At 38.3% G+C, this 24,348-nt stretch overlaps 1 protein-coding gene across 6 annotated transcripts in view; it reads left to right on the forward strand.

Moving 5' to 3' along the window:
* Sorcs1 (sortilin related VPS10 domain containing receptor 1) overlaps positions 1–24,348 on the forward strand; it is a 533,290-nt gene that overhangs the window by 371,648 nt on the left and 137,294 nt on the right. For all 6 annotated transcript variants that reach the window (XM_028874638.2, XM_028874643.2, XM_028874641.2 and 3 more), the window contains exon 6: positions 17,603–17,667. In XM_028874638.2, the coding sequence (XP_028730471.1) occupies positions 17,603–17,667 (65 nt within the window). The remainder of the gene's footprint in view (positions 1–17,602; positions 17,668–24,348) is intronic.

Raw genomic sequence — 24,348 nt, forward strand, 5'->3', positions numbered from 1 at the left:
GTGAGTAGAAAATTTCTTAATAAAGAAAAATAAAATAAAATAAAAAGAACATTGTTATCAGCGCTATTTTCTACAGAAAAAAAAAAAACTTACATATAATAGCCTTATAGGAGAAAGTATTATTACAAGGCCAGAGAAATGGTTCAGTGTGTAAGAGTATGTACTGCTCTTGTAGAGGATCTGAGTTCAGTTTCCAGCATCCGCATCAGGCTACTCACAACTACCTTCAACTAGAGCTCCAGGGAACTAAACATCCTCTTTGGATCTCTGCAGATACCTGCACTCCCTAGCAGACACACACATGCATACCATAGGCACACACACACACACACACACACACACACACACACACACACACACACTTTAAAAAATCTCTTTGGAAAAGGACAGTTCTGTAATTGTATCACTTAAAAGTACAGTGTAGCTTTATTTTTGTGATGCTGAAACCCATGAGTCATGAACTTACAAAAGCTGAAATAGAGCAGTTATTTCCATTTACTGTCATTACAAGATGAATAGCAAAAATGACCCAGATATACCAAGTGATAATGCTGAGTCTCTAAGAAACAGGTTGTTTACTTATTTAGTTCCTCTACAATTATGATCTTATAAGCTTTGGATGTAGTTTTCCTTACCACAATATTTAATTTATAAATAATTTCAGAATTAAAGAACAATGTGGTGATATTTTATTTTTGCTGAAGTGGGGTTGATATTTTATTTTTGCTTTAATAAATAAAGCTTGCCTGGAGTTCAGAAGAATAGGAATAGCCATAATAAGTAAACGAAGAAGTCAGGCAATGTTAGCACATGCCTTTACTCCTATCACTTGGCAAGCAGGAGTCTATCTGGATCTCTGTGTGTTCAAGGTCACAATGGAAACAGCCAAGTGTGGTGGGATACGCCTTAAAGTCCAACAATAGTTAACTGTAGTGGTCTGGAGGTCTGTACAGACAGACAGGAAGTGACAGAGCTGGACAGGAAGAGGAAGTGATGTAGCTGGATAGAGAGAGCAAATCCGATGGCAGAACAGCAAGGCATATAGGCATGGGTAGACAGGAAGTAACTTGCATTTGGAAGCTGCACATTTGGTGAGGTGAGGTTAGCTGTGGCTTTCCCTATTTCCCTGATCTCTCGGATTTTCACCGGTATATTTGGCTCCATGATTTTTATTTAATAAGACCATTTAGAAATTCATCTACAGAACAATAACAAAGATACCAGGAAAAGAGCTGGAGAGATTTCTGGGCAGTTAGGAATACTTACTGTTCTTACAGAGGAAGAAAGATTGGTTCCCAACACCCATATGTCAGCTCACATCCAACTTTAGTTTAAAGGGGTTCAATGCCTCTTCTGACCTCTTCAGTTTCCTACACACATGGTACACAAACACACAGACACAAGCATACACACATACACACACACACACACACATACACACACATGACACATACACACAACACATACACACAACACACACACAATTAAATAAATAGTTTTGTTTTAAAGATTCTAGGAGATCCCCACATACACTTCAACTAGTTGCAACCAATGTTAAAATAATTTACATAGCTATGGTACAGTTTTTACAATTAAGAAATTCACATATTATCAGCCTGGGACCTTATTTTGATTTACCCTGGCTGTCCTACAGATATCTTCTTTCTTCTAATGCAGAATCCCATATCTAACACACTATTTTAGTTTCCCGAAGTCTTCAGTCTATCTCTAAGGGTCTGCACAATTTGTGTGTGTGTGTGTGTGTGTGTGTGTGTGTGTGTGTAGCATTAAGCATTTAATCTTAGAAATAGGAAGGAAAAATCAAACCAAAAAAGGTATCATTAGTAAGCTATCACATGATATGCTTTTTGAGAAGATGTAGCTGAAGTTTTCCTGTGTCCCAGCCTGCTGGTGGTCAGGACAAATCTTTCTCACCTGCTAGTCTTGTAGCCTCTCAGACCCAAGTAAACACACAGAAGCTTATTTTTTGGTTGTGAGCCTAGCCTTTAACGGCTGAGCTATCCCTCCAGCCCCAGAAGCTTATATTATTTATAAACTGTATGGCCATTAGTTCAAGCTTATTACTGACTAGTTCTTATACTTAAATTAACCCATAGTTCTTATTTATGTTTAGCTATGTGTCTTGGTACCTTTTTTCAGTTCTGCCTTCACATCTTGCTTCTCATGGTGGTGGCTGGCAGCATCTCCTGGCTCACCCTTCTTTTTCCCAGAATTCTCCTCTCTCTTTGTCCACCTATACTTGCTGCCTGGCTACTGGCCAATCAGCACCTTATTTATTAACCAATCAGAGCAACACATTCACAGCATAGGATTGATATCCACAACAAGAAGATATACAGACTTATTGAGATTTCAGGAAATAGATACTATTGCATGTTATTCCTGAGAATGTAATTTGTATAAACTAGAAAAACAGACATTTTATACTTGGGAGGAATGAGGAGCAAGTGTGATCAGGGTGTGACTGAAAGTTTTCCTGTGCCCACCTGGCTCCCATGTCCTCATGGTCTTGCAGGAGCTCAGGCACAAATGAACATACAGAGGCTTATATTAATTATAACTGAATGGCCATGGGTCAAGCCTTTTGCTAGCTAACTCTTATATCTTAAATTAGCCCATAACTATTAATCTATGTATTGCCACATGTTACGTGGCTTTACCTGCATCTCATTACATGTTGCTCCTTGGGCAGTGTGCTGGCATCTCTCTCTCTGCCTTCTTCATGTCTCTCTCTTTGAATTTCCTGCCTGCGTCTAAGCTGCCTTGCCATAGGCCAAATGGCTTTATTTATCAACCAATTAGAGAAACACATATTTGCAGCATACAGAAAGATCACTTGCCCCATCACTTCCCTTTTCTGTCTAAACAAAAGGAAGGTTTTCACTTTAACCTTAAAATTACATATAACAAAACAGTTATCAAGCAAGAATTACAATTACAATATCTAGTCTATTTGTATTTTGTAAAATTAAAGAATTTTTTTTTTAATCTACCCTGTATTTGTGAGTCTAAGGTTTCATATCTAATTTATTTTTTATCATAACCAAGGAAAATTATGATTATAACTATCTAGTCTTCAACTACATCAAAGACCTCAGAAATACAATAATATCTAAGTAAATAGGAAGTGCATTGTAAGCAACTTCCAAAAATCTAGAATGACAGAGACATCTGGCTGCCTGGACAGTCATCCAAAGTTCCTCTGCAACATTGGAGCATCTGTCTTCAGCCTATAGGCTTAGAGTCTCTCAGTCACTTCTCTCTGTGTCCTGTAAAATGTTTGGCAGTCTCCTCTGTGAAGCAGGAACCTGAAGAACCACCTAATCTTGCAAAGTTCAGTGATCACTTTCCTATGGGTCATACATGTCCACATTATACAACATACTGTCAAGCAGTTATTGCAAGGGCACTTTTTTGCCCAGTGGCTAATTTTTACCACAAAGAAAGCAAACTCCATAATGAATTTCTTCAATGCCCATTATCTTCTCTGAAGTAGATTGCTGTTGCCAGGAGCAGACATGTCTCAATGCCCAGAAAGTCAGACTTCTTAAAACATTTTAAATGCCATATTCTGTTTTTCTTTGAAGTGTCTGAAGATTACCTACCTAATTGAATTATGTCTGTGTATACCTAGAAAACTTAACATGACTATACGTTTGACTGTCATAGAAGACTAATTATAGCAGGAATCTTAGTGAGTCTTATTAATAAAATCAAACCTTAGGCAAGTTATTGGGGTGAACTCTGGAAGATCAGAGAAACAGAACAAGGCACAGCTACCTCACCTCACCAGAATCTCAGCTGATCTTCTTTCTTCAGACTGGAGGCCTCTGAGTCCTCATCCAGAATGGGTCTCAGCTGAACTGCTGCTAGAAGCCTGAAAGCTTAATCAGCCAAATGCTTCTAGTTTCTGGTCCTCACACCTTATATAACTTTTTGCTTTCTACCAAAACTCCCTGGGATTAAAGGCTCGCTTTCTGGGATTAAAGGCATGAGTCACAATGCTTGGCTCTATCCTTGAACAGATGGATTTCTGCCTTTGGAATGCTAGGATTAAAGGCGTGTGCTACCACTGCCTAACCTCTATGTTTAATATTGTGGCTGTTCTGTCTCTGACCCCAGATAAGTTTATTAGAGTGCACAGTATTTTGGGGAATACAATACTACCACCACTAATTATTCTATTACAATTTTAAATGAGCTAAACAAACATAATACCTTAAATAAGAGTATAAATATACATACAGTATAACAAAATTAACCTTAAATTTGTTTCAATAAACTAAAATCCATAGCAATGTAAAACATTTCAAACAAGTTGTTGCTCTTTAAAAGTAGGTTCAACAATCCACCTTTTATCCTATCATATCTATATTCTATATTTTCATATCATATCCCTTTTCTTCTTTTAGAAAGAGATCGACTATGACCAATAACAATTTGTAACCAACAACTTAAACAAAGACAAACATCTGTAATCCATTTTTTTTTGGGGGGGGGGAGATGTGGGTGTAGTTTTCTAGGCTACTTCCTGCTGATAAAGGGCGCTGTAAGAATGGGGATCTTGAGAAAATTCGAGATAATGGTCAAGTCCTGGGAAGATCAGATATAGCCTTTGTTGATAGACCATCTATTAAGGTGCAGGAGGTCTGGCTTGATCAAGTCTGACCCATCTTAACCCTGAACAAATCCATAGCCTCTTGCTTCCTGTGGAAACAAAAGCAGAACTTCCTTTCCAAAGCAATATATCCTTAGATCCAAATTTTGAAGTCAAGATACCTTAAAATATACATACTGGTTTAACTCAATAGCCTTTATAATTAAATGTCACTTTCCAATTAAAAAGCCCAAAGACAATATAATCCAGACTCTCTGTGTAATTTCCATCTTTATATGGCTTACTTTTTATATTACTTTTACTGTCTCTTTAAAGACTTTATTTTTAAAACTATTTTTTATATAACTGTCTATATTCATTTTCTTTTCTCTTCCAAGCTGGTGTACATTTTTACACACACCATAAACCATTTAAAGTCTTGTTACATCTGAATCTGCCTTATTGTGAATCTGTTGCTTTAAACTGCAGCATTACTAGTACTGAAATGGCAGCTTTGGCTGCTGGCTCTGCCAACCTCAGTTTCCAACATGGTGGTGGCACATTTATAGCTAGCTCTGGGCGAACCATGCTTTCTACTGATTCTGGGAGGTAGTGGGTCTATGCTTCCATCCAGCAGTGTGTAGCCCAAAATCCCTTCCTTCCTTCCTTCTTTCCTTCCTTCCTTCCTTCCTTCCTTCCTTCCTTCCTTCCTTCCTTCCTTCCTTCCTTCCTTCCTTTCTCTCTCTCTCTCTCTCTCTCTCTCTCTCTCTCTCTCTCTCTCTCTTTCTTCATTCCTTCCTTCCTTCCTTTCTGTTTTTTTTTTTTTTTTTTGGTCTGTACTAGCAAAGGCAAATCCACCACACAGTGTAATGTGTGGCTTGGAGATGCCTCATTCCTGCCATGCTGCAGGTCAAGCCTGTATGCCATGAACTCACCATAGAGTAGCTCAAGCCCTCAGGCTGCAGCTGGCCTGAGAGAGACAATTAGGAAGCTGATCTTGGCTCCATTTTAGAACCTCTTTAAAGCTTTCTCAGGTTTTAGGTAGAAACTTTCGCCCCATGTCTTGGAGCCATTTGAAACTGGAAGTTTTTTTTTTTGTTTTTTTTTTTTTTTTTTTTTTTTTGTCCCACCTGGTCTATAGCCCCTCAGACCCAAGTAAACAAACAGAGGCTTATATTAATTAAAACTGCTTGGCCATTAGCTCAGGCCTACCATTGACTAGCTCTTACACTTAAACTCAGCCCAATTCTATTAATCTATATGTCACCACATGTTCCATGGCTTTACCTGTGTGCCATTACATGCTGCTCCCTGGACAGTGGACTGGAGTTTCCTGGCTCAGCCTTCTGCTTCACAGAATTCTCCTTGTCTGTTTATCTTGACTATACTTCCTGCCTGGCTACTGGCCAATTAGCATTTTATTTATCAACCAATCAGAGCAACACATTCACAGCATACAGAACATCCCATAGCACCTCTCCTTTTCTGTCTAATCAAAAAGGAAGGGTTTAACTTTAACATAGTAAAATTGTACAAAAATTGTTCAAAACTCCTAAATAATTAATAAAAATATTACATTGGGCAAAATGTGCATTCTTTACAACCCATTGTTCTGTCATTTCATAATACTTTCTACAGAAAGTATAGAAAGACTAGAGACATCAAGCATGTGCATGTAAAAGTAATCATTGCTGCAACATTTGTAACACAAAGACTTGGACACCACCAACACCCCATGTTGAATTAGGGTTGACTACATGGTGTATTCCTTAATAGTTGTCAAAGAGCTTATCAAGTGTCCTGTTTCAACATGTTCTATTAATGATATTAATGATACAATAGTTATATAAGAAGGAAATGAATGCCTACACAAGAGTAGACAGACACATTACTATAGGATCAGTAACGATGTGCTAAAGGTGATGCATTCAAGGAGGGGTTAAATTCATGTTCTGTAGAATTTAACAGCACATAGCATCTCCTCCTTCTGCTTCCTCTCCATCTGTCATCCTCATCAGGGTCTTCACTCTTTCCTGCCCCTTGTGTTCTCCCATCTTATCATCTCCATGCCTCCCTTTTCACTTGTTCTTCTTCTATATGTTCTTTATTTCTATCACACTAAAAGGTATAATCACATCCTTAAGAATTCACATCTATGGTGAAATATTGGCTTAAAAACAAACTACAAATCAAGTGATAAATAAAAAAGTGTGTTTTTCATTTCCCATTATCACACTGGCCTTCATTGCCAAGCATTGGATAGAGGTTCATAAAGCAAATTAGCAGGGCCTTTAAAGTCTTTTCACAGAAGAAAGTCAGTGCCTTCACCTGGCACCAAATCCTTCACACTTTGTGGTCAGAACTCAAGAAATTCTTCATAAACAAAGTTCTAAGAAGAATAGCTGCATTAAAGGCTGCAGGAACTTTTGTCTCTGTGATGGGGATAAATCTAATTTCTTCCTGTCTTACCTGATTCTATTCTTCTTGCCCTCTAGACCTTAACAAATGGATCTCTTTTTCTCTCATTTAAGGTACATTTGGGTAATAATTACTTAAAGTGTTTTTCCAGAGGTTTGTATACAAGACAATAAAGCCATAGGACATCCTCATGTCAGTAGGCTAATAAAGTTTGGAGGAGTGGCTACATAGATGGTCCAGCCAATCTTTCTGGGGTCCTGGCACCTGCTGTTCTAATTCAGCCTGATCCTGTGTTCCTGTGCATCCATGTATTTGGACATCATTTTGCTGTTGTCATTGTTGCTCCTGCTGCTGCTTGATACAGGGTCTTGCTGTGCAGCCCAGGCTAGCCTCCTACCCATGATCCTCTGCCTGATTACAGACATACACGTCTGACTTATTTGAAGGTCTGAACTGAAGATAGTACACAGGCTGCTTCCAAACTCTTGAAACTCCAATGTATGCCTAGGACTAAATTGTACAAATCCTGAGATAAATGACTCTAGAACAGTGGCTCTCAACTTTCCTAAAAGTGTGACCCTTTAATGCAGTTCCTCATGTTGTGGTGACCACAACCATAACATTATTTTCATTGCTACTTCATAACTTCAATTTTGCCACTGTTATGAATCATAATGTTAATGTTTCTGTTTTCAAATGGTCTTAGGTGACCCCTGTTAAAGGGTTGTTCAACCTCCAAGGGGGATTGAACCCATAGATTGAGAACTGCTGTTCTAGAAGACAGACAAAGATATATATATATATACATATATATACACACACACACACATATATATATATATATATATATATATATATATATATATACCATCAATATATATATTCCAAGATGGCACTGTCTTTTTGGAGATGCAAAATAACAAAACAAAAGAGGAAATATTTTTATTTATTCATATTCATCTCTCCTCCAAGCCCTCTGTGTCTCTTTCTTTCTGTCTGTCCCTAGGCCTAGACTGAAATTTCCAACCTTTAAGGAGAAGGTGTTTGTTGTTCAGAAGCCTTAGCTTCCTAAACTGTAACATGAGGAATCTGGACTTCTTCATCTCTAATGAAGAAGTACTTTCCATCTTCAAGGGATCCTGCTGTTCACAGTTCCTGTACTTTTCACACAATTTTGTTATTTATTATTGGTACTGAATTGAAATTGAAATTAGGGCCTTCCACTGTTAGGCAAACACTCTACCATTGACCTATATCTCTAGTTCTCTTATTATTAAAAACTCTTACTATCATTATTCCCTTTACTCCTGATATATGGAACCATGAAGAAATTACAAACCCTAGGTTCTGGTCTGATTGTACCATTTGTTAGCTAGGCAAGTGAATTGCTTTCAGAATTGAAACTGCCTCTTTGGTTTTCATTATTTACCCCATTTGTGCTCTCTGTGGATTTTGAAGGGAAACAACATGAATTCTGATCTAAATTGTTGACAGATGATGAACAGACCACTGACAAGGGCACAGCCTCACTGCCCTGTCTGACATCACTCTCCCATTTAATAGATAAACACCAGCTATGATGCATAGCCTATGACAAGAGGCTGATTTTTTTTCTGATATAGTTAAATCTCATGGTTTCTATATTTTATCAACAATTCAGCCCTCTGGAAATGTTTTTACCACCTCTAACATTATATATATATATATATATATATATATATATATATATATATATACACACACACATACATACACACAGACACAGACACATATACTATGTCTCCCAATAAAATTTACCTGAAAATCAGAAGGAAAAGCCAGCCACTATATTAGCATAGAAGTCAGGCAGTAGTAGCACACACCTTTAATCCTATCAGTTGGGAGGCAGGGATCTGTCTGGATCTCTGTGAGTTCAAGTCCATACTGGGAACAGAGCCAGGCATGGTGACACATGCCTTTAATCCCAGCACTAACCATAGAGGTCTGGAGGTCTGTACAGACAGACAAGAAGTGACAGCTGGGCAGGAAGAGGAAGTATGGTGTTATTCTAATTGTACTGAAATGTGATTTTGATTGTATGTTAATAAATAAAGTTGCCCGGGGGTCAGAGCTATTAGAGCCATAGCAAGAGTGTGGCGGTGGTGGCACATGCCTTTAATCCCAGAACTTGGTAGAAGAGCTAGGTAGATCTCTGTGTGTTCAGGGATACAGCCAACATTGGAGACATATGCCTTTAAGACCTGGGGGGCTGTACATATAGGCAGTGATGAGGCAGTCACATGTTTGGGTTTACAACCAATGAGAAGGCAGAACAAAAAGGCTATGAAAAGACATACACACAGGAAGCAGCTCTCTTTCAGAGAGCTAGGACCACTGCAGGAGGAAGGGTAAGATTTTAGCTCTGAGCTCTGACCTCTTGGCTTTCTCTTTTACATTGGTTCTGTGTTTCTTATTTAATAAGACAGTTGGTTATATCTACAAGGAAGTGATGTAGCTGGGCTGAGAGAACAGGTGAGAGAACAGAACAGAAAGGCATATAGTTGTGGGTAGACAGGAAGTAGCTTGCTTTTGGAAGCTGCAGAGTTGGTGAGGTGAGATTAGCTGTGGCTTTTCCTATTCCTTTGATCTCTTTCAGGCTTTAAAACAAGTTTCTGGCTCTGGGTTTTTTATTAATATGATTGCTTAGCAATTCGTCTACACACACACACACACACACACACACACACACACACTTTTTTTTATTAATATGATTGCTTAGCAATTCGTCTACACACACACACACACACACACACACACACACACATGATTTCATCATTCAAGTTTTGAAATGTACAGGGATTTTCTTCCATTTCACTCACTATCTAGTCCCTAATGCCTAGAACTTAACCAAATACACAGTAAGTTTTCACTAATCATTCAAGTTCAGAGTCAGCCTTGAATTCTCTGTGGTACTAAGTTTGAAGGATCCCTAGGCATCCTCAGCACAGAGCAGTAGATTCCATGCTAATTTACCTTGTCGAGCAACCCAGGACTATACGGGGAGATTCATGGACATGTCACAAGAAGATACTCAAATATTTTATTACTTTTTAGTCTTATATCTGTTGTATTTTGTGTATTTTATGCTGTCAGTATATATAAGTACCTAGCAATATATAAATCATAACTGAAAAACTACCACATATTGGGTGTGTGCTCATTTTTTTTCTCCATGTATTGATGTGTTCAAACAAAGCATTATTTGAAAATAACTGTTTCTAAACATCAGAGTTGTGTTTGCTTATGAGACATAATATCTGCCGGTTAGGTTATTTCCAGCAGACAAATGCTCAGGTTTCAATGCCTTTAAACTTCTGTCTGTGTTCTCCTCTCATATGAAGTTCATGATCCCTACACAGAGATTGAAAGAAAGGAGGGTACAGAGGTCATTTTCCTCTTGCTCCCTGGTTAACATGGCCTTTCTTGCCCTAGCTGGACCATTGACTTCTGCTCTCACTCTGAGCTCAGCATCAGCACAGACACTGTCCTAGTGAGTCACCTAATTGTTTTCCAGCCACAATTTGTTCACAGGTTCAGTGATCCATCCTAGCCCTGATAGTAAGATGGTCAGCATTTATGTCTGAGCTATGTGAAATTTCTTGTCTATCGTCTACTCCAAGAAAACCTTATCTCTCTCTACATTTGTTATTCATATACATACTCAATTTACATATAGACTTCAGTTTCTATACTGAAACAGTTCTTATTTTTTATTCATACTTAACACTTAATAATTGTAAGAATGTTGCATAAATATATCTCCATTATTGCCACTTGATGGTCATTCATAGAGGTGGGGATCTATTTGTCACCCCAATGCCAGAATTTCCCCCAAAATGCTGGCCATTATTTTCATGTGTCTTCCCAGTAGATTTTTTCCCTATCAATGTACACCTTTACTTTGGGTCCATTATTAGACAAATTGGAGATTTTCATTTAATGAATTGTAATAAAGTACTTAGAGATTTACCCCATTAGTTTTATGAGCAGATAAGAAACTGTCTCCTAGATATATTATTAGGCAAAATTAACATGTAGCTAAAAATATAAAGAGAATGACACCACTAAAGTTTAAAAATGATAAAAAAGAAATAATAAAACAGCAAAGCTCTTCTTTAACTGTACTCACTGATTATTTTAAATTTATATCTCTGAATCTCACTGGCCTTATAATTCCTCTTAGGGAGTCAGATGTGTTGTCCATTTAAAAATCTTTCTTCTGTATGTCATTGCTCTATAATTTTTATTTGGGACTCAGGTGCATTGACCTGGCCATGTCAATGGTGTATAGACTCTCATATTGCTATCTATTCTACATACATTTAGGGAACCATAGAGACAAAGAAGGGTAGGAAAGTGGGAAATATGGAGGACACATGAAATGTTAATCATGACTTAAGAAGCATATGGAAGACAACTGATGTAAGTGCAGCAGCTAGGTTTGTCCCGGTCTGTTCACACCACTCAAGTCAGCCCCCAGAGTAGACATAAAAATGTATCCACTATTTGACCAAAAATATTTACCTGACCCCAGGTATGCATGTTTGTAAAAAAGTATAGAAAGCAAATATTTATTGATAACAAATAATAGGTAAAGGAATTTATATATATATATATATATATATATATTATATATATATATATATATATAAAATTAAAGACAAAGGAGAGAAAATTAATGCTAATGGTATATCTGTTTATTTAAGTCTTCACTGAGTTTTTGATACTTCAGAACAATATCAGACAGATTTGTAACACAAAACATAACAAGTATATTTCTGATCACTTAAAAACTAGTTATACATTTTGTCCTAATCCCAAGCCAAAATTTGTTTAATGTTTTTGTTGTTGGTCTATATGGAATTCTTGTCAGCAACTCACAAATAGAAAAAATTTAAATCAATAAGTACATTAATTTAATACTTACATGCTGAATAATGATGGTAGAAAGATGTTAAAAGCCTTTGTTTTCTCTAATCAGACCATTACATTTCCATCAGAGCAGAAAGCATACAGTAAAGACACTGTGACTAACAGGCTATAATCTGGAACCTAAGCAGGTGTTGGAAGTGGCATTCACTGGCAGGCTTAATGACATGCACAGTGTAAAGTACATGTCTTGAACATTCAGAAAGCCAGCAGTGAACCTGTGTGGTACCTCAGTTGTGAGTGCTTTCCCAAGCACCTGAGATCCACCTCCCATTTGGTTTTGAATCAGTTTTTGGTTGTTCTTCATTAAGAAACCCTTTGTGGTTGCCACCTTTGTGCCTTCACCCTCAGTTATGCAGTGTCATGTACAGCCAAGACCCAAAACAGGAGGCTCCTGAAGCAAGCCGATTCCTTCCAACATTATGTTTACACTAAAAGCTTTAATTCTGCAAAGTGGTTTGTACAACAAACATCTTCACGTTGTCATTACCATTCTGAGCTCTATGAGTTCCTCACTCTTTATTAGAAACCCATTTCTCACTTTGTTTTTCTACACACACACACACACACACACACACACACACACACACACACACACACTTTATGTAAAACAGCCCTGTATGAATAATTAGGCTTTTGGCTTGAGGAATACAGATGGCAAGATGCAGACTTTGAACTTGGGAAGCTTAAGGTTGCTGCCCATGCTGATTTCTCAGTAGGTCATTACACACAGGAAACTAACAATTGTTTATATTTGTCTTGTCTACTTACTGGCTTCTTTATTTGTTGTTCATAGAAGGTAGCTTTGTTACTGGGAAAACAATGTGGCAGAGTGAGGTCTAGACTAAAAGAAACAAGAAGAAAGCATGTCTCTCTAGATAAAGAGAGAGAGAGTAGAGGGACTTTTAGGCATCCTTGCTTTCACACAGCTTGTTTTTCCTGATTGTGCAACAGATGAGACCTCAGTATAAGCTTCCTTGTTCAACAGTTAAAGTTGTAGTTTGCTTTAGAAACTATCATGGCAGGTGAAGAGCCAACCCTGGCTGTACAGAAGGAAATCAAGGGGTCCAAATGTTAATATCTTCCAGGCACGCCACTGCCTCTGTTTGTAGCAGACAGGATTACTTGCTTCTGAGGAAGTGTTTATGGAGAGGTCCAGGGAGTACATGAATACACCGTTAAAATAAAGAAAAGGAAAACAGAGGTCTCCTTCCGTAGCAGCGTCCATCCCTCTGCAGATCCCAGTTCCTTGGAGGCTGTAACTGCATTTCTAAATCTGAATAAGTAGGTGCTATACAGTCGCAGTATTTATTTTTTAATACTTGCTCTGTGGTTATCTACTTCAGGACATTTTGTGGCTCTGCAGCATTTATTGAGCACTATATTAAAGTGGGATAAACTCAGACAAAATGCCAGGAGAATGATAAACTAGTGACATTTCTGAGTTCCTCTGTAGAAAATGTCTACAAAGGCTGCATTGGGCTGATTGTATTTCACAGGGCTGACATCGCACTGCCAGGATTCGTGGTGTACTGTGTCAGGTTGTATTTAGTTTTCTTCATATCCTTGGCTCTGGTGATCCTTAGAGTTTTGTTCTAAAATAGCTCTTAACAGGGACAGCAACTTGAGATACCAGAAGCATAGAGGTGCTGTGCTACTGTAGGCTTAATTGTGCTTTTATCAGTGGAAGAGCTGTAGAATGTAAGCTTTAACTTCAGTTTCCCTCAAGATCCACACACAGGCAGGGATGCCATTCTTTCATGTGAGTGATTATATACTTTATTTATTCCATGTTTTTCTCAATGTTGAGGACTACACCCAGAGATAAATGCATGCTAGCCAAGTGCTGTACCTCTCATCCACATCTTTAGCCATACTTCCTCAACTTCCTTCCATGACATCTAATGGCTCTAAGAGTCAAATGCAAAGCCTTACCATTGCACAATGGTGCTTAATGATAATATCTAACAACATTTCATCTTTTTTTATTATTCTACTTAGAAAACCCCACATCTCTTGACTCACTAACACATGGCTCAAGTGGATAACTGTCTTTTTGATCTCATAGACTAGGGCTGTATCTGCTACTTTTATTTAAATGGAATATGCTTCCACTACCACTATTTACCAATCAGCTACCTGAATATTCCTGGAGATTTGATTCAGTTTCATTCACAGTCAGCCTGGGCCTGCTGCTTCCTGAGGTTCTATCTACAGGAAAAAAAATTTTTTCCCTAGATGTCCCAATGGCATTCCAAAAGTTATTCATCTTTAACTTGGAATCCTGAATGAGTAAATAAGTGAATTTTACTTTTCATATAGCTGCTGTCTGATACATGGACTATTATAGATTGACTTTATTATTTTTGACTATTGACATGTGAAAACAAATAATTTTTATATATCATTTCTGTTAATAGGCAACCATGATAGCCCAAAGAATATATCATGCCAATATTGATTTTAATTTCATGGGTGATTATTAATTTCACTACTCATCTCTTCAAATAAAATGAGATGATAGAAAAGAACAAAATCAGCAACATTTACTGAGCCCTTGCTCTATAACAAGAGTATATTTTGGGTAGGGTTCTCAGAATTAAACCTATGACCTCAATATCTACCAGAGTTGAGCTCAGTTGACTATTAGCTAACCTTCCTTATCACTCACAACATTGACCAGGCTAGCCTGGATCATTTTGGCCTTAGGCTCTGAAGAGGCTATGATAATAGGCCTGTACTACTAGCCAATTGTGCCAGGAATTTTTCCTGTGAGTGTGTGTATTCCCAGAAATCTTACTTTTGCATTAAAAATTTCTGAAGTATATGCATGGTTCTAGAAGTCTTAAAGGGCTAACTGACTTTCTTAAATGACACCTGAACTAGGAAAGGTATGTTTAAATTCAATCATCTGTAGCTGAGTCCCAGAAATGAAGTGAAGACAGAAGGGTGAGGTTGGGGGATTCCAGGCAGATATACCAGCATGGACATAGGTCTGAAGAATTTAATTCAAAAAAGAAAAAAGTTTCACATTAGACTTGCAGGCAAGGTAAATAAAACCTTCAATTGAACAATCCTGGACCAGTGTTTTTCATCATTTATTGGAGAATTCTTTTGGAGTCTCAAAATGGAGAAACATCATATATTTGAAATAATAGAAAATACTAACTACTCTAAAAGTACTTTCCATGTCTTTACTGTTACTGCATGCACAAACATTTGCACAATCACACATGAGGTATCTGTGAGTGTGGTTGAGGTTATCTGTGAGTGTGGTACAGGCATATGAGTACCTAATGCTCATAACCATGAATGTGCATGCAGGTGCTAGAACAGAACATCTTGTATATTTCTCTGTCATTCTCAGTCATATTGCCTTGAGGTAGGGTCTCTTACTAACCCAGATGCCTGGCCATTTAGCCTAGGCTAGCCTTGCCACAGGGCTCTCTGGGTCTTATTTTCTCCCTTCCAATGCTGTGCATGTTACATGCATATGAAGCTGAACCTAACTTTTTACAGGAGTGATGAGAACTCAAACTCAGTTCCTCCTGCTTCAAAGCAAAGTCTCTTACTTATTTAGCCATTTCTCAGCCCCTCTTGTTCCTTTTTAGTGCTTGTGGCTTGAGATCTTGTCTGAAGAAGAGACCTGTGGATTTGTGCACCGTCTCAGTGTTGAGAGATGGAGAACCATGCTTATGGACCAGTAGTTCTTGAAATATTTAACTAAAATGACGGTGGAGGGGTCACCTTCTGCATTTGTTCAAGCTATTTCTAGTGATGCAAAATGTTCAAATTCATGTTACAGGTTTCTTTGAGTGAAATGATAAAAGCCTTATTAGGAAATGTCTGCTTCCTGGGAGAAGAAAGCGGGATTTAATGTTTAGAGCATAGATTTTGAATTTCAGGCCATGTATCAATCAGAGAAATCTTACTGGCAGTGATGATAATAGGTCCATAAGGAGCCTGCTTTTGTAAAAATGAAGAACAGCTAAGCTGGTGAGGCCTCAGACTCTCTGAGTTGGGGAAATGAATTCAGATAAAAAAAAAAGAGTTCTGAGAATTTACTTCTTAATTTACTTCTTTCAAAGAATCTTCAGGTCTTTGTACTTCTTCATTTTCTCTTCCCCTCCCTCTTCTAATCATTTTTTTCTGTTTCTTCTCCCGCTTTGTCTGCATTCCACAATTTACAATTTTACTATTATAGGACAAGTAAATGGTTTAAGACAAAATTCTCCCAGTAGCTTTATTTGTTGTGTTCACGTGTGTGTGTGTGTGTGTGTGTGTGTGTGTGTGTGTGTGTGTGTGTGTGGCGGGAGGGACATGCATGTGTTTGTGCTTGCTTCCCTGTGTTTGGTGCATGAATGTGATTATTGAGGTAACAGGCTATTCTCACATTTGGGAAAACACAGAAAGAATTATTTTGAGAAAAAGATGAGTGATATTTTAGGGTATTTACATAAAAATGAATATTTGTTTGTAGGAAATGCTATCATTGCTGTAAGTAGGGTATATTTAGCAGAAGTGGCCTTTCCATCGTGTCTTTGAAAGGAGTCCGTGAGACTACAAGGAAGTTGGAGCAGAGCATTCTAAACTGCAAGGAGAGCCATCGAGAGGCTCACAGAGGAGTGTGTAATGGACGTGGCACTTCAGGATTGGCAAAATCTTTTAGTGTGTCTGATGATGAGGTGGGGAAAGTGAGGTGAGGCCTGTCCTTTGCAGTCTGAGGCTCTGTGTGACGTCCTGAAGTGATGTGCACTTTTGAACTCCGCATCTTCAAGGATGCTGGGTTGAATGGCTGGGGGCATACTGCATTATAGCATATGACTCTTTTCTTTATAGAAATTGAACCAATTAAATTTCTGTGAATCCTGCTTAAAATGAAGCACAAATGTGCTTATGCTTAAGTGATCCTGTTCTATAAAAATTCTGGGGCTAAAGTGTGATTGACTGTCTTATTTATATAACAGAATAATCCTTTCTATTCAGTATGGTCTCTGAGAATATAAAATAGGTTTTCTTTTTACATCAATATATGGATTTAGGACATATTAGAATGTGAAGTGTATCTACATTTCTTTTTAGTTACATTGGTCCAGCACTGCTGAGAATGGTTACTCTGCTACAGGTGTTTTTGAACTGGTTGGGTCACATAATATAAACCAAGGTTCATAGACTTCTGTAAACTTTAAGTGACAAACTTTAATTATATCAGTTTGCTCTGTGAATCCCTGTGCAAGTTAATTATCTGAAGCAGTATGCCTGACATCTTCCTGCCCAACAAGTCTGACGTGCAATTGATGATGTGATGGTATGGGTGCATGAATTCCATGTGTAGGACATATTTTGAAGCCTGAGCTAAAGGACAAACAGTATCCTTGCCAGAGTTCAGCCTGTCCTTAGTCAAATAAAGGATGCATTGTTGTTTTTATTTTGAGTGGAAATTTTGCTGTCAAGCTCTGTACATAAATAGAGTGGTTATGTTCCCAGAATTATGGTCTTCTTAGAAACCTGTGGGCATTAACAGTCTATGGGCTTTAGTGAGATATATGTGAAGTTATTAATATCAAGTGTTCCTTTTTATGTTTCTCCATTTTTTAGGTCTGTGATGGGGTCGAACAAAGAACCAGACCTTGTGCATCTTGAGGCCAGGACCATAGATGGACGTAAGTAAATCAACTGTGTTCATGTTCAAAGTGTATTAGTTCTATCATTTGGTCCTTAACCAAGTCTACAGCCAGGCCATTTGGGGATGTAGACATTTCCTGTGTCCACCAATCTATTTGCTTAATAATTTTCATAAAACACATGAATTTATGTAGATTATGCCCTGATAGAAAATTCTAATACTCTGGATTCCCATGGGACAAAGTGACCTGCATGTGGACACAGAGGACAAGTTCAGAGTTACTCATTGCTATTCACCTTTTCAATTTGATTTCCAAAAGAGTTGTCTTATTTTCTGTGTGAGAGTATTTTGCTTTCATGAATGTATGTGTGCTGTGTGTGTGCCTGGTGCATATGGATGTCAGAAGGAAGCATTGGATCCCCTGGAATTAAGAATGGTTGTCAGCTATTGTACTAGCTAGTTTCATGTCAACTTGACACAAGCTAGGCAAGCTAAGACAGCTACAATGTGGGTTCCTGGAATCAAAACTGGGTCTTTTGCAAGAGCAAACAGTTATCTATACCACTGAGCCATCTTTACACACACACACACCAACAGTGTTTTATGAAACAAGACTTCTCACTGTCCTGGAAGTGTTCAAGGAGCTCAACCAGCTGGCGAGCAAAGTCCAGGGATCTACGCCCCACTACCTCCCAGCACTAGGACTGTATGTCTGAGACTACCCATGCCCAGCTTTTGTTAAAATGTGAGTTCTGGGGATCAAAATCATGTCCTCAAGCTTGCAAGGTAAGCACTTTGTCAATTGAGCTATCTTCCCAGCCCTGGGCTGCTCGTTTCTAAAGTGCTTTGTTGTTCCCATTGCTGTTTTGTTTTATTTTTCTCAGTTCCCTCATTTTGTCAGATACCATCCAGGTAATACCTCACTGTTGTGCTTAGGGATTCTCACAAGACACTCTGAAAGAAAGGAAAAATGAATTATCCCCTCGTGAGCCTCATCACAAGCAGCAGGAAGGGGAAGTCATTAGACCAGATGGCCACCCTCTGCTAGGTCATGTCAGCCCCTGTTAGGCTCCAGTGAAGAGCTTCATTCAGTTAGCGAGGATTGTGGTGTTAGATACATGATATCCACGAAAGTAATGTGAAAATCCAGAATTCAAACCCATGTATAAAAATATCTCAAAAAACCACTCACTGTTTGTATCACCTTTAAATGCCATTTTAACCTTTTATTCATTCATCTAATTTTATTTTTTTATTTTATTATTTATTTAATTTATTTTATTGTTTTCCTGAAAATTAAGAAAATTCTTACTAATGGCTCTAAGTTAACTTGATTGAAAAATTACTTTGTGACACTTGTGCAAAGTATTTTATATAATTTACACTATTATTCTTCCTGACAGTTTTTCAGACTGTTAGTTCCATTATAGATGAGAAAAATAAAAGAGAAATTTAGGTAATAATATCCATAGGATTTGTGGAGGATCCACTGAAAACAGTGGTGTCTATTTATTTGCAAAGTCTATTTAGGTGAGGATAGGAAAGCCAATACATATGAATCACTGTGCACAGAGACTTTCCTGTCCAACATTTAAGCACAGAGGGAAATCTTTTCCTGAGGAATGACAGGCAGCCAACTGCTCTAAAGATCTCATGGACTCCTCTGATGGTAGTGAGAGAAGTCCTTCCTTCCTCATGGAGCTCAGCATAGCTTGGCACCTGCCCATTGCCTAAGTCTAGTCTCATCTTGTACCTTTCATAAGCCCTGACTTCAGGCATTTGAATTTTCTTCTAGCTGTTGAAACAGAACTTACCAGGTTGTATGTTTTGCCACATGTGCAAAGTATTTTATATAATTGATACATGGCTTTTGCTGTCCCCTGGATACCTTCCTCTCTCCCTCCTACTCTAAACAACTAAGCACAGTTAATCATTGTGGATGGCTTAGCCGCTGGGTGAAACATCTATTTATTTGGCCTTAAACTCCCAACTTTAACCAGCATGTTTGATATTATCTAAGTATTTTCCTTCATCTTGAAATTTTATATTTCACATACAGAATTGTGGAATCATTTTCCTGCCCATCATTCTGTAAGTACTGTCAGAGCAAAGAACCTGTCTGTTAACGCTTCTGTCTCCAGCACACACTACTTCTATGTACGATAGGAGTTTACCAAGTACATGTGAAGGAATGGGTGTGCAGGAAAAAGATTGTCAGGGTCGTTAGTTATCTATTTCACCTCACGTACTAGATGGCTTTGAAATGTTGAAGCATTACCGCTCAAACTTTGCATTCGTGTGTGGCTCATCTAGGGATCTTATTAAGATCTGAACCCTGGTTCAGCTGGAGCCCACAATTCTGCAACCTCGTGATACCAGTGGTGCTGGGCTGTGCAATAACGTACTTTAGTGGCGAAGTCTCAGAGCAGAAAACTAATAAAAGAAACACTACACCGAACTTTCGAGTTTGGGGGTATAATGCTCTTTTCCTGTTTGTGATTCTCTAGTCCACATAACCCTGTGTCCTAGAAACAGCAAGGGCATCGCTCATTGCCATCTACACACATTCTTACACAATGTTATTCCTGTGCTAATGGGGCACGGGGTTCATGATGGCAAAATGTCACCCCGGGCTCCACTTTCACAAGGCATGGTATAGATCGCTTCCAATTTGTTTATCTCTTTTAGCTTATCTTTTCTTTATTTTTGCCAAGGCAGCATTTACAGAAACTACCCAAAAGTGAGAAAGACATTCAAATAAAGATATTCAGTAAAGGTATTGATTTGAGAAGATACCCCTGTCAAAACAAAACTGGAAAGAGTAATGCCTACCAATTGAAATAAAGGATTGAAGCATAACATCTGACCTGCCTCAGCGAGGGAAAAAAAAGAAATTTTATGGATACTATAATCTCTCTGGCCCTCTCAGACTCTCTGTTGCTTACTACTTCCCACTCCTCCCCTCCCCCACTCCCTTACTCCTGACAGTCAGTAACCTTGGCTCCAGGTAACAGAAACAGAAGGCAAGACAGAAGGAAGGCACAGAGTTCAGAGTAGCCAAGTAGAACGCACATTTATCAAAACCAGGCTGCAGGCTGGTCAGTTGCTCCAAAAATTCCATTCTGTGTTATCTCTTCACATCCCTTGTCTGAAATACCTCTTTGTTTTTTCATTGTACTGTGGGAAATCCCAAGGTTAGCATTCCAGGTCATATATTCTGGGTTGTAGCCCATATTCCCAGGTAGTATATTTTAATACTTTAAAGAAGGAATTTATTTTTATTTTAATGAACTCAGAAATTTTGTCGCCAAGGCAGTGAGATATGTGACACAGGAAAAATGCTTCGCTTGCCAATTTAGCTCATCTCTGTTCGGGTGGCCAATGCTTCTCTGCATTTGTTAATCCAAGTTTCATCTTGATGTCATGTTAGCTATCCTTAGATTATAATATAATTCATTCCATTTTTGAAGGAACATGAGTGCTGGGAGGCTTCATTCTAGGACAGATAGAGGTATCAATTATGTACTGAAATACACGTTTGTAATTTACATATGTGACTAGGCTGGTACTGTCTGCACACTCCCTCCTGCCTTGGCAAACTAAGCTGAAAAGAACAAGCATAATTAAAATCTGCCATACAAAGTGTTACTGGGAAACCATGAACATGTTCACTAGACATAGCTTTTGTTATTGCCCTCCATGTTCAGCTGTGAACAAACTGACAGACTTCCATCCAAGATGCAAAAATTTCAGTTTTAATATCTAATGAGTGTGTGTGTGTGTGTATATGTGTGTGTGCGTTTACCTTATATGCACCCAGAACAGTAAAAAAACAAAAAGAAAATCTATATTCTATAATCATCATCTGCATATATATATATATATATATATATATATATATGCCATCAAAGAGAAAATGCTGTCCAGACCATTGTACTAAAAGCTTTGTGAAACGTTATGTTTCATTTACTCCTTGTTCTCTATCTGAAACATAGATCAAAGCTTGAAATATTCAAGATTTAATGCATGAATGAGCAATGACATTTAAGTATTATCATTGTGCAGGTATATTGTCTTAGAGAAGGGTTTGAATATGGGGTCATTGAGTCCATATGCATGAGCCCAAGCCTGCTAATAACTGCCTGAAGTTGAATGTCATATATCATGATTTTGGCAGGAAAGAACATACCATTTAGTGCTTCACATGGCAAACATACATGTATGCATGTGTGATGACCTGTAAGCACACAACGTGTATGGAGATCTCCACCAGCAAGTTTTGCCATCATTGTTTCCCTCTCTTTTACTTCTGACATTGAAACCTCAGTCATTAAATTGAATATTTCTGTCCTAGTGGTGATCCGTGCCAGTAGGAACAGAGGACAAGGGACAATTACTAGTCTTAGAGTCATTATGCATGGCTAAGTAACCTTGTAACAACTTTCTCAAGGACTAATCTCCTTCACTGGGGAAAACAGGCCTTGGTCCTTTAGCAAAGTATGAAAAGAACTGCCCCCAAACTCAGTGAAATGAGCCTCAAACTAGTTCATTCATTATAAATGGAAGTGAAGTAAAGTGAATCTCACAACTTATTTCATTATTAAGCCCATTAATTCTATCTTGGGTGAAGCCTGGAAATCTCTCATGTATTTCCTATCCTTTACCATGACAGTCTTTTGTTCACATTGAAGGATATACATACTGGTGCCTGGATGAGATGGGAATGCTTAAATGTCCTGGCAAGGGAATCTAGAGCCTAGCCCTAAAGGTCGTTGGTATCCAAGCCATGGAGTGTTCATCTGGTATCACTGGAAGCACAAATTACTTCTATTGCAATGGCAAGGACTTTATTCAGAAAAATAGAAATACAACAGCACCATGGTTGTCAGTATTCACACATTCACAAGGCAAATGCACTTAATGGCCATCATTCTGATTACTCAGAAGTGGCAGTCATCATGGGAGAATTAAAAGGCAGGTTAATCACCTGGTTTTTAGGGAAATCTTTCTTCAACTCAAAATCAAAAATGGTTTCTTAGTTTTCTTGCTTTTATCCTACTATGTACACATGTTTCTTTTATGTTATTATCACAGTTTGAAATTTTAAATGCCATTCCTGTAGTTACCTGCTCTCAACGTAACCTCTGTGAATTTTGTGGAGGCAGGGAATGGGAATCATGTGTGTGTCGGGGTGGGGGAATAAATTTGTATGTATATTCACAGACATACACTCACACGAATATTCTTTTTGTAAACCTTTGGGCCACAATTAATATTGGTGAACAGAAAGGCAAGTTTAGAAATCTCAGTTTTGCACACTGGTCTTCAGTGACTTATGGTTTATTACTACACAGAAACACATTACACAGTGGACTATAATCTAATAATCACTATCTCAGTAAAAGATGGACCTTTGCCTACTTCAGATAACTCTGATGTGCACACATCTTTATTCTATTCAGTCCACAAGCACTCATGTTAGGCAATAGTAACAACAAAAGGGTAGTTGCTGAATGTATATCTCTGAGCCAGAGAAACATGCATTTTAAATTCTTAAACATTGTCAGCTTATGTCCTGAAATGCATGCAGCCAAACAGAATCCTGAAATCAGCAGACCTCTGTGTTGGTTTTTAGACTCTTGGCAATCAAGGATGCTGTGAATGAGTTTTTAAACATAACCCATCTGATGAGCAACAGGACATGCCATTTCTTATTGTTTAAATCTGTGTTCAATTTAGAATGAGCAGAAGGATTTTCATTTGATCCACTTGGTGATTTTGAGTTCTTCAATGAACTTTGAAAAATGACACTTCTGTAACATTTTAGAGACTGTTAACACTTCATTTTTTTTGGACAAAGTCTGATATATGTCTATTTTACTCCCCACTTTCCACAATCAGCGACACTTGGTGCTACTGCTTCCCACAGTGAGACTTTATGTATTTCTTCTTTCAGTCAGTTTATGAGTAGTGTCTAGGGTGAAACCTTGGAAGAGGTTAGAGGGTTCAATTTGTACTGAGCTTCTGATTGTGATAGGTTCCCACCATTTTACAACAACTGAACAAATTCATCCTCACCTCTCTTCCACTCTCAAATGGAGCATCAAGTGTTGGATAGGACAGAGGGGCTGGAATCAGTTACACTTCTTCCTGGTGATGTCAGCTGGACCCATTTCCCATTGCAAATGTCTAGATTTGAGGTAGTACTCATCTGTAATGAGGATCTCTGATGTAGTCTTCAAGAATAAGCCCCTAAAACTTATCAGGAAGCTATGAACTAAGGGAATGCAGGTCTCTCTCATAATGTCTCTTATGATGACATCACCTTCAGAGGCTCAGCTCATATTGGATGCTTCAGAGCCATTTTGCACCACTTCCTCTGCTTCCTATGTGCCACCCATTTGCCAGGAAGTCTGCATTTCCTGAGTACAGATGCCCAGAGATGCTTAGAAAACCTATGCCCTGACTCAAGACAGAGACCTCCATTTCTATTGGGCCCATAGAATCTCTCAGGATCCAGCAGCAGCAGTACATAGATATCTCTGTGATGACTTCTAAGGAGGAGAAAATTACAGAGATTTGACTCTAGCTCTCAGGAATTCAGGGTCATAAAGATGCTGGCAAGTCCACATGAATCTCTTTTTATCCTGAACATTTGAAAGCAAGAGGAAAAAGCACCATGCATTTTGTTTCTTGCTGCTTTTGCCCTTAGCTTGTT

The sequence above is a fragment of the Peromyscus leucopus genome, chromosome 1, assembly GCF_004664715.2.
Source record: "Peromyscus leucopus breed LL Stock chromosome 1, UCI_PerLeu_2.1, whole genome shotgun sequence".
NCBI lineage: Eukaryota > Metazoa > Chordata > Mammalia > Rodentia > Cricetidae > Peromyscus > Peromyscus leucopus.